Genomic DNA, 12,221 nt, shown 5'->3' on the forward strand with positions numbered 1-12,221 from the left:
GCCTGCAGCGCTTTTCGTTTTTCAGAAAGTATTTGAATATTTTAACAAAAACATTTTGTTTTCTTAAATTGTGAAAATATTTTTGTAAAAAATCGCGCGATTTTTTTCGAAAAAAATTTTCGCTCTTTTTTCAGAAAGTGTTTGAATATTTTAACAAGAACTTTTTATTTGCTTAAATTGTGAAAATATTTTTGTAAAAAATCGCCCGATTTTTTTCAGAAAGTATTTGTGAATTTTAACAAAAACTTCTTATTTTCCTGTAGGCAGCATTTTTTGTTTAAAATAGGTTTGAAGGCAAATTTTGAATATAGTTCGATTTGAGATGGCTATTAATAATTTTGTACTTAATTTTCTTAAAATTTGAAATCAATTATAATTTTTTTTTTGTATGAAATGAAAAATGCATATGGACTTAAAGTTAATTTATATTTTTTTTTTCTTTTATACATTTGAAATAAAAATTGTATTTAAATAAAAATTACTTAAATTTTAAAAACGGACATAACTCCCATTGGGACTTATGTCCGCTAAGGGGGGTCGGACATAGCTCCCAAAAAATTTGTCCGCCTTGGTTTGCGGACATAACTCCCAAAATCGTTTTGGGAGTTATGTCCGTTGGGAGTTATGTCACGGCACCGAAAATAACATTCATAGTTTTAACTACGATTTTTAATTTGTAGGATGTATTTTTCTACATGTAATTTGAAATATAAGCTTCGTTCCCGTACTTTTTAATAGTAAAACTCGTAAAAGAGAAAACTGCAAAAAATTTGTTTTCACACACAAGTTTTTTGAAATAGTTCGGGAACGGAAAAATGGTAAATACGTCAAAAAAAACTGGAACAAATGTCAAAGTCGGTGTATCAGCCAATCAGACGCCGGCAACCATGTTACTATTTTTTTACTCGCCCAAATTTGTCGTGTAAAAAGTTTTTAAAGAGAGCGTCCAGTCGTCTCTCAACTCTTGTTGATGCTAGACTAAATACGCGCGGGTCGCCTTTGCTTTGTTTGTTTTTGCTCTTTTGCTAGACACACACAAACACACACTCATACAATCCTACCATAAACAATTTTTTGTATACAAATTGTTTTGCATCTTTTTTTTATTCTGCAAAAGAAACATTAATTAAACTCTTGTTTTTTTGCAATGGGGGACGAGGAGCCGCCTCCTCGCCCAGAAACGAGGAGAAGAGAAGCTACCTTCATAAATCCTGGAAGCAAGAAATTTAAAAACAACCAGTCGTCTTTATCTACCAAAAATCTACAAACAAATACCAACACAGCAAATATAAATGAAATGCCAACAAATTCATCAGAAAATAAATCAGCTCAAACCACTTCATCATCATTAAAAAATATCATCGATAGCATAAACAATTCATCTAATGAAAACAACAATACCAAAAATATTTCGGAAAGGTCGATTAATAACTCATCGAACCCTCCAGCAAAAGATAATTTACTCAATCTTAATAACAATTCCTCAGATTTTCACAACTTTGACTCCTATGGAGATCAACAAATTTTATATTATGAAGAGCATCCAGGCCCTTTTTATGTCCTGGTAACTTCTGAAGAACCAATTAGCTCAAGAAGGAAGAATTCTGAGTTACATCTGTACGCCAAACTAGCAAGTGTTAACATTTCTACTCATTATGTTTCGAAAAATGTAGGATACAACACATTCCGTTTATGTTTCAACAACTACATGGCAGCAAATAATTTTGTTAAAGAACCAAACCTCAAAAACGTTGGGCTAAAAGCTTTCATACCCGATAGGTTTCTTCAAAAATTTTATGTTGTAAAATCTGTCCCTGTGGACTTCTCCGGGAAAATGATTGTAGACCAGATAAACAATGAAGATAATGAATTTAAAGCCATATCAGTATATCGTTTTAAATACAAAAATGAAAAGGGAGATTACGTTCCTTCTCAAACCATTAAAATTGGCCTGGTAGCTGACTTTGTGGTGAAAGAGATTAAAATGTTTAGTTCAATAATTGTGACAGAGATGTATGTACCACCTATACGACTGTGTAAAAATTGTGGTCGCTTGGGCCACATAGCCATAAGATGCAGATCAAGAAAAAGATGTCTGTTGTGTGGAAATGACATAGAATGTCCTAGTAATTGCACTGAACCAAAATGTGATACCTGCCTGTCCACCATCAAATGCACTACTAAACCATGCACTCTACGTAAATGTATCCTTTGTAACCGTGTTGATCACAATGCAATGGATGAAAAAAAATGTTCAAGATATGCTCAGGAAAGAAGCATCAGAGAAGCTATGGCCATTTCTAACCTTTCAAGGAAGGAATGTGTAAACATGGGTACGCCAAACTACTATGCCATTCTAGGAGATCCTCAGTACGAAAATGAGTTTCCTCTTGTTTCCTCTAATTCGAAACCACCCAAAAAAACTCTAGGTCAAGAGTTAAATCAAAGACTAATCCAAACCAAATTTAGTAAAGTTGCTGCTCCAATTAAAAAAAATGTTCTAGTAACTGCAAATCCAGAGCCTATGATTCCATCAAAACCAGTCTTCGAAAGTGATAATTTCACTAAAGTGTCAGAATATGAGAAAATACTAGCAACATTTACCAAACAAATGACCTCTATCTTATCTAACGCTAACTGCCCTGAAGGCCTTCAAATCTTAAACAGCTTTTTCAATTCAATAAATGCAGCCCAAGTTGCTGCAACAACCAACATCAATACATCTAATGATAATCCTACAACATAATATCCAAAGTCTGAACAAAAACAAAAACTACCTCGAAATCTATCTAAATAAACTATCGATTGATATATGCATTCTCAGTGAAATTTTTAACGTCGATGAGAATGCAACAAATTCATATATTAAAAACTATAAATTACTCCTCAAAAAAAGAAGTGATAACTATGGTGGTGTTGCTATTGCATATAAAAGCAACATTAACATAAAAAAGTTATATTTCAAGTCAAACCTGGATATTTTAATATGCGAAACGACAAACCTTTCCCATAACTTCATTTTTGTATCAGTATATTTTCCACATACTGTAAAATCTAATGTATTAAAGGCTGAGCTCTTAAAACTATTAACATTCCTCGAAGGAAAGCCAAATGTTATCATTGCTGGAGATTTCAATGCTAGATGTAAAGCCTATGGGGATTACTTCGATACTGTTCGAGGTTCCACTATAAAAACTTTGATGGATTGTTCTGCGTTCCGTTGTATGAATGATGGTTCTTCAACTTTTAAGAAAAATATGTTTGACAATTCTGCTGGCTCCGTATTAGATCTTACCTTCACCAACTCTGTAATGCCTTTAACATGGAAAGTTATGAATATATCAATGGGAGGAAGTCATCATAAACCCATACTCATAACTTTGAACAACTGCAAACCTAATGGTCAACTGTTTCTTGCAAAAAAACACCTTTTCAAAAACATTGAGAATATTAAAATCAGTACGGACATGAATGCAATTCAAGGAGACATATCTCAATTAATTAAAAAATCTACCTTCGTGATTGGACCAAATACCAAGCTAAAGCCTTGGTGGAATGATGATGTGAACAAACTGTGTCGCCTCAAGGATGCTGCAGAAAAGAAATTTGCTGGTTACAAAAGCTCTGAAAATGCGAAAAATGCCATTGATGCTATTAATAACTTTAAAAAAGCTGTTGCTGATGCCAAAAGACAAGCAAAAGCTAATAAGCTCTTACAACTAAATTCTATTTCCAATTCAAAAGCTCTCTTCCAATATGTTAAATCTTGTAGAAACACTTTAGAAGGTCAACCAAATTCAAAATGGTGTCCTGACAACAATGAGCTGTACCTGCAACATCTAAGTAATCAGGTCCCTAATAACACTCAAATTATTACTCCAACCTCGTATTATAATCAATCTTTCAATTTCTCTATGGATGAACTAACCTATGTTCTACAACAAAAGAAAAAGCCATCCGCAGCTGGTCTCGATGGAATTACTTACGAAATGGTAGGAAAATTATCTTCAGGAAACAAACAAAACCTTCTTTCAGCATACAACAAATTATGGAGCCGCTGTGAATTTCTCGAAAATTGGAGAAAAATTAAAATTGTTCCTATTCCAAAAAAAGGAAAAGATTTGGATATTCCTACAAACTTTAGACCGATAGCACTGATTTCAGTTTTTGCAAAAATAATTAACTTAATGGTCAAACAAAGACTCAACCAATTTATTGAGGACAACAATATACTTCCTCCAAAATCATACGCCTATAGGAAACATGTTTCCACATCAACATGCATCAATGATATCTTAAACACAGTAAGCATACATAAAGAAAACAATGAAAAGGTTATTCTACTATCAATGGATGTTTCAAAGGCATACGATTGCGTAGACATAGTTTGCCTTTGCAAAATTTTAGAAGAGCTCGAGACCCCAACACAAATTCGGCTGTGGATCACTAACTTCTTATGTAAAAGATCTCTAATTATGGGAACTTCCTCTCTGGAAATATATAATGGCATTCCTCAAGGCAGTTGCCTAAGTCCTACGCTGTTCAACCTATATACCTTGGGTTTACATGGAATCTCAGATAATAACACCCATTTGTTTCAATATGCTGATGACTTTATTCTTCTTGTTAACAGTTACGATTTTGAAAGTGCGAACCATATCTTGCAACAAAAAGCATCAATCTTTGTATCTTTTCTAAGTAAATTAAACCTGAATGTGAATGTAGAAAAAACCTCAGTCATGTATGTTGCTAAAGGTGGCCGTAAAATACCACATATTCTTCTGAATGGAAGCCGAGTGAATCCGGTGAACTCAATAAAGTTCTTAGGAAGGCGTATCAAAAACAGCCTTTCTCTTAAAGAACATTACGAAGATGTCATCTCTTCTTGCAAAAATACTCTAAATGCTTTAAAATTAATCTCCGGCCCAAAACAGGGGATTCAGCCTGAAAAAGCTGTTAACATGTCCAAATCTCTGGTGTTTTCCAAAACTGAATATGCCATATCGTCCATGGCGCACAGACCTTCCTATATAAATAAAAAAATAACAAGCTTTCAAAACCAAATACTACGAAGGAACCTTGGCCTGGTGCCATCCACCCCCAATCACGTTGTTTGTGCTCTAGCTGGTATTCTCCCAACGGACCTAAGAGCCCAACAACTGGCTTCGAAGGAGCTTATCAGACTAAAAATATATAATCCTGACTTGTATCAACAATTCATATCTCACCCATCAAAAAAAACCAGCATTGGCTTTGTGTACACAAAATTCAAAACTATTTTTGATAATCTACAAATTGGATATAATCTAAATTGCGCTGAAAAGATTGAATTCCAACTAAATACATTCAACTTCTCCAAAAGAAATATATCCGCAGAATGTTTTAAGGCACACTATTCTCAAATTCTAAATGAACTCAAATCTGAAGGTGTTTCGATTTGGGCTACAGATGCTTCCATAAGTGATAACAGTGCCGGCTGTGCGGTCTGCAACATTTCATCCAACCAAAATTTTCTTTTTAAAATTCAAAACAAGGTGTCTTCACTCACAGGTGAACTTCATGCCATTGATAAAGCGATCGATATCATAATTGAAGATGGAGTAAGCAGTGCAGCGATTTTTACTGATAGCAAAAATGCAATCCTATTGCTACAAAATAACACAAGCAGCAACTTCACGGCATACAACATCTTACACAAAGTCATTAATTCAAACATTAATAAGGTGTCATTTATTTGGACTGCATCACATATTGGTTTTGCACCGAATGAAAAAGCTGATTTCTTTGCAAAGCATGCTGCTGAGGCTGGATGTACTATTCCACTCCAACTATCTGTTACGGATGCTTACAAACGTATAGAAGCAACGCTATGGGATGAATTCGTTACTTTCTACAAAGAAACGTGTCAAACCAAAGGAAGATATTTTGCACAATTCTTTCCGGAACCCGCAAAAATGCCGTGGCACAAATCCTCTAAAATGAAACCAGAAGCTATAAAAATTATGAATAGACTGCTAACAGGTCATACTTACACAAAAAAGTACTTCCATCTAATTGGTATGTCGGATACAAATCTGTGTGATTGCTGCAACGTAGTGGAAGATGAAAAACACATCATATTTCACTGCAAAAAATATAACAATGAACGCAAAAACTACAACATCTTCAATAACTTCAGCAACTTACCTGATGTCCTTGCCTCGAAGAATCCACAACATTGGGGCGAACTCATCAAATTTATATTAAAATATAAAATTGATTTATAACTTATCATAAGTCATTTACATTTCCCATAGTTAATTCTCTTTTGTTTTGATTATATTTTATTTCTCATCTTTCTTTGTATTAACTTTGTAAACACTTACACATACATACAAATGCTTCATTGTAACATAAGAAAGAATTAAATAAATGAGTACTTCATATGGTTAAAGTAACCATTACCCAGTCCTGGTGGCATAACACTGTGTTAACACCAACAGACTTGACGATAGTTGTATGAAGTACAAAAAAAAAAAAAAAAAAGAGAGCGTCATTCAGCGCCATTTTTGTTTAAAGAGAAGTGAACATTTTACAACTTTTTTGTGTACGGGAACGCTTTTTCGAGTAAAAGTCGTAAAAATTGTAAAAACTTTTTAGTTCTGGAACACAGCTATAATCATTTTATATGCAATAGTCATTTAAATAATTTCATTAGAAATTTCCATTATGTTAACTTTGAATGAGCATTATTTCGTTTAAAGTGTGATTTTTTCCCATTTCTCCTAAAAATAACAAGAAACGTTTAAAGATTAGAATAATTTATATACGCTTTTCATTCTGAAATGACGTCCATCTTCATTAAAATTCCGTCATTATACCGACATTCGTCGCTAAAATTTTTGTATCGATAACATTGATGATCTGTTCCAGAACTGCCAGAATCTACTAATTTTTACTATTTTTTCGATAAAATTAAGGAAAAAATGCTACCGTAGTAAAAAATAGTAGCTTCTTGCAGGTTCTGGAACAGAGCATGAGTTACAGAATAGCACTTTCGGTAATTCAACCGAAAATTTTCGTTAATTATCAATATCGGTTCGGTAGAAAAAAAAGTTACAGAATCCCACTACTGGTAAAGGGATTTATACACGGTATGTTTTATACATGTTATGCATAGCAACTATCACTGTATATATGTAACTCCTTCTGCACGGCAAAATTTTCTTTTTCATTCGTTTTCTTTTGTTTTCATTATTTATATTGTGAACGAACAAAACAGCGGTGTTCCTTTTGTCCCTGTTTATACAGGGAAAGTTAATGGGAAAGAAAATTGAGTTTATGGGCGAGGGAGTAGAGAGGAATAAGAGGGGGTACACACACTTCTGTACTGGCAAATTCTGTTTTGTTTCGTTTTTCTTCGTATACAACCCGAAGTTGGCTGCAGATTAGTTTTTGCATTTTCTTTCATTTTATTTTCTCTGTCGAGATACAAACAACAGCGGAGACAATTGAAACAAAACCATTTGGAGGAAAAACTATTTTTTTAAACAAAAACAATTCGAAATAATTGCAAATATCAAAATTAAAATGCAATTCAAGGGTTCCTTTCATAATTAATTGTTTATCATACACGTCCGTTTTTACTTTTCATTACAATTTTGCCTTGGCTTTCTTTTTTTGAACGGCGCAATGAGAAAATGAGTTTGAAGAATAAGAAAAATTATAAAATTGACACAAACATGATTTCCGTGTCTAAACAAAAAGAAAATTTTAAAAGAAACTGAGAAGAAAAATTGTCTTTCCAATTTGAATGTCTAAACACGGTCTTTGTTGTACAGACGAGAATAGAGCGCGTCCTATGTCCCGGTCCACATTTCATTAAAAAATTTCATGAAATTAGGCGTTCTTAAATCGAATTCCTCAGTGCAGCAATTTTATGATTTTACTCTACTATGGAAGTCGATCTAGAGACGCATAATTTCATGAAATTTTTTCAATGAAATCACTCTAGTGTAGACCGGGACTATTCGTAAAAAATGCATACATATGTATACTAGAGCTGGCAAAAAATCGATGGCACTATCGATTATTATTTAAATATTCAATATCGATAGATAGTTTTGCCTATCGATATTATCGGAATAAAAACCCCTAACCTGAAATCCATTGAAAGAAATAGAAATGTCGCTGCTTTTCGGTTATTTGTGGGTAAGAAAGTAAGTCCGTAGTCACACATACACATTTTTCGGTAAAATAAACAGTATTTATTTACATTTTTATAAAATAAAACCAGTTGTTTATTCTCCTTTACATTTCTGTGAACTACTTTTGCATAATTTCACGAAAAACATTGACATTTCCGCCATTTTCATCTCCAAATTAATGGCAATGACAACTTAACGATAATATCGATAGCAATCGATATTTTAAAACATTATATCGAAAATATCTAATGTTGGGAATATCGATGGTTTGCCAGCTCTAATGTATACCCATATCCATTGTACAATAATACAGGTAGCATTATCATGCCAGCTGATGGTAACATTGCATTGCATTGAATTGATGTCAAGTTTTGACATCTTATGTTACCAACAATTGCCGATGCGGCTACCTGTACATTTGTACCATGCCCATATCACTTTGATGAAGAACATGGCACAATAAAGCTGAAAACAGATACAACGTTTGATTAAAGTTTTGCGTTGGGCGTCAAGAAAAAAACAAAAACAACAGGGCGACGACGATACCAAAGTCCAGCGTTTATCTGTTTGCCGGCATATATTTCAAATGAATTTGAATTTTTCGGCATCATGCCCAACAGTGTAAAAACGGCCAAAACGACACAAAACTTTACCCAAACGTTGTATCTGTTTACAGCTTAATACAGGTACAACGGCAAAAACAACTGATTATCACACTAGTTGTCAAAATGCATTATTGTGAATAAAATTACATAAAAAGGAAACAAGCAATTCACAGTAATGTGTTATTTTGACGTTTGGTGTGGTAAATGGCCCGATTATTCATGGCGGAATAAGAAGGTGTTACATCGATAACAATAATCGGGTCATTTATCATACCAAACGTCAAAAATTGTTCACAATAATGCGTTATTGTTGCTTGTTTACATTTTGTATGCAATTTTATTCACAATAATGCAATTTGAGAACTAATGTGATCCGCTGTTTTTGCCGTTGAACCTGTATTATTGTACCATGACGCCAACTTATAATTCATGCCAAGGCATATTTATACAAGGTAGAAGTGACAATCAGCTGTATTCTTATTTTTTTGCAAATTTAGTTTTTTTAGTTTTGTTCTATTTCAGAGGATTTTCAAAATGTATTTATGTTTTTCTAAAAACAATTTTTGGAACTACCCTATTATTCAATATCTTCTTTGACAATTAATTTTCAATAACAACAATGTTGTTTTTGTAAATTTTTTAGTTGTTGTAATTCATGCATTTACCTTATATAAATTTGCCTTGATTCATGCCTTGCAATCGATTTGCAAGAATTAATTCACAATGATTTATATGTATTCAAATACGTTGGCAACCCTTGAAATCATATCAAAAGTAAACAAACGCCTTGACATAAACAATAGAACTACAATATAACGCGAAAATTGGAAAAACTCAGAATTAAAATTACAAAATGCCTTTAACTGCGGAAAATGCGGCACAACAAATACAGGTAAATTTACTAATACACTTAACAAAATATTTATTATTAATACCATTTACCAATTTCCTTTCCAGGAACGTCTCAAGGATATACAACGTTTGATTCATCAAATTGACGATGAGCGAAGACGATCGGAAACAAATATAAATGGCTTAACGCGAGCACAACAAAGCAATATGCCGGTACAAAAGATGAAAAGTTTGTATAAAGCCTGTTTGCAAGATGCCGCAGTCGAAGAGGACACCATACGTAAAGCTCTCGAAAAGATACATGAAATTCGAAACATACGCAATGAACGTCGTATACAGGCACGTAATGCTGGCAATAAGGAGGCTATTCGTCGAGGTGCACTAATGAAAATGGTACAAATATCAGCCCAGACACTTCCATTATTTGTCAGTAAGCCAGGAGAAAAAGTACCACCTTTGTGTGGAGCCATACCAGCAGAAAGTAATTATATCGCTAAAGTGGGTGATAATGTTGCAGCTTTAGTCAAAGGTGTGGAAGAGGAGGAGAATTGGATATTAGCAGAGGTGGTTAGTTTTTTACATCGTCAAAATAAGTACGATGTCATTGATATTGATGAAGAACAAAAGGATCGTCATGTTCTGAGCAAGAGGAAAGTAATACCACTGCCCTTAATGAGAGCCAACCCTGAGACAGATGGGCATGCTCTCTTTCCCAAGGATACAGTGGGTAAGTAGCAGCGAAATCCAAGTCCCCTGTAATATCGTTGAGAATAGTTTGGCACTGTTTGTTTGGGATAAGTCCAGTTTGAAGGCCCGTATCTCGGAATGTGCGGAATTCCTCGACAAAAATATATGGTTATAATTGGGACTTCAACGGCAATCAAAGAGAGGGACCTAAAACTGGACTTGAGCCTTAGGTTTACACTTACGCTACAGTCTACTAAGTTGTAACATAATACACTTAGATTTCAGATAACTGAAATCTCGTTTGAAGTCAGAATCTCTTCAGCGACACAACGAAATAAATGGGGTGAACAAAATGCTTGAGGCGTGAAGTGTGTCTCAGAGCAGCATACCCGAAGATCTATTCTGTTTTAATATGCCTCCAAATTTCAGTATCTCGCTAGTAACCGATATGAAAATGTTGGTTATCTTAAAAAATTATTTTAAACTCTATTGGTTGTAAGGTGGGACCCTCAACTGAATATGAAACTTTTAAACTTGTTTGCTATCAAGCAATTAATGTAGTTTCTTTCTTTTTAGTTATGGCTCTATATCCCCAAACGACATGTTTCTACAAGGCCATTATACACAGACTACCTCAAACTGCGACCGAGGATTATGAAGTACTCTTTGAGGATTCCTCTTATTCGAATGGTTATGCAGAACCTTTGCCAGTGGCTCAACGTTATGTCATTGTTTATAAATCCACTAAAAAGAGTGGTAGCAGTGGTGGGGGTGGTAGCGGCAGTGTTTCCTCCTCAGCATAAATCAACACCAATCAACCAATTTTATATAAATTTAGTTTTAATGAAAAAATAAATCTTATGCTATATTTTCAACTAACTTAAGGGTATTTGCTTTTGCAGTACATAAATACATATGTAAAACCTAATCATCCTCATCTTCATCGGAGTCTTCATCATCATCCTGTTCCATTGCCTCGCCGTCATCATCATCGTCGTCAACTTCTTCACCTTGACCACTGTCAGCTTTGTCTTCTTCATCATCGTTGATATCATCGGGAACATGCAATTCGAAGCCATCTGCTTTGGTCCAGGAACATTTCATGGTCAAACGGAACTTGGCCATTGGTTTGGCAATCAATTTGAGAATTCTAGCTTGTTCGGGTGTCAGCACCTTGCCCTCCTCACACACCGTATAATCAGAGTACAGAGTTACAACACCTTTTTGCAATTTCGTTGGCAATCCCAGTGATCTTAAATGTGGTTCCATGGAATGGGAAAATTCTTCTAAGGGCCCCTCTGGCAATACCACCGTTTCTGTTGCCTTGAAACCGCTGCGTGCATATTCAACAGCCCAGTAATTTTCAGCCCATTCCAATACCTCTTTTTTACTTTTTTCTGTGAACAATAGACCCACTTGGCCTGTCAGTCTTCTGGACAATTTGCTCAAATCTGTTTCAACTTCTTCGGCTTTGGTACGGCCCAAACCGATTTGCATAATACGGTTTTTACCAAAAATAAACCGTGAATTTTGTTTCCATTCTTGCCGCAAATCCTTCAACAAATTGTTACGCATATTTTGAACTTGAAATACAAAAATATTGGGATATTTTTCCACACATCTTCGGATGTCTTCAATGATTTGTTGTTTCCAAGCGAGACCTTTGCGATCGGTTTTGGTGAGGGAAACTGCAAAGAAGAAAAGATTATTAGTAATTGTACAAATCGTATTAATGCGGTTTACTTACTTTTCTTATCTCTTTTGGATCTTGGCATTTTTCTCTTTTATTTAGAAAAATAGTCTTTAATAAAATAAAAAATATAATTGCAGCCTTCTCAAACACGTGCAAAACAAAACAAGAGTCAGAATAAGTAAATACAACGGAGAGAAA

At 34.4% G+C, this 12,221-nt stretch overlaps 2 protein-coding genes across 2 annotated transcripts; one reads left to right on the forward strand and one right to left on the reverse strand.

The window, feature by feature from the left end:
- The first annotated feature begins 9,566 nt into the window (after nucleotides 1-9,566).
- Sgf29 (SAGA-associated factor 29) lies at nucleotides 9,567-11,209 on the forward strand. The gene is made up of 3 exons (XM_073991650.1): nucleotides 9,567-9,683; nucleotides 9,749-10,370; nucleotides 10,907-11,209. The coding sequence occupies exons 1-3, from the start codon at nucleotides 9,645-9,647 to the stop codon at nucleotides 11,131-11,133; spliced, it is 888 nt and encodes a 295-aa protein (XP_073847751.1). The 5' UTR covers nucleotides 9,567-9,644; the 3' UTR covers nucleotides 11,134-11,209.
- On the reverse strand, nucleotides 11,153-12,221 carry RpLP0-like (ribosomal protein LP0-like). The gene is made up of 2 exons (XM_073991651.1): nucleotides 12,078-12,221; nucleotides 11,153-12,018 (listed from the first exon to the last, which is right to left on the reverse strand). The coding sequence occupies exons 1-2, from the start codon at nucleotides 12,103-12,105 to the stop codon at nucleotides 11,255-11,257; spliced, it is 792 nt and encodes a 263-aa protein (XP_073847752.1). The 5' UTR covers nucleotides 12,106-12,221; the 3' UTR covers nucleotides 11,153-11,254.

The sequence above is a fragment of the Musca autumnalis genome, unplaced genomic scaffold (assembly GCF_047663935.1).
Source record: "Musca autumnalis isolate F117 unplaced genomic scaffold, ASM4766393v1 scaffold_5, whole genome shotgun sequence".
Lineage (NCBI taxonomy): Eukaryota > Metazoa > Arthropoda > Insecta > Diptera > Muscidae > Musca > Musca autumnalis.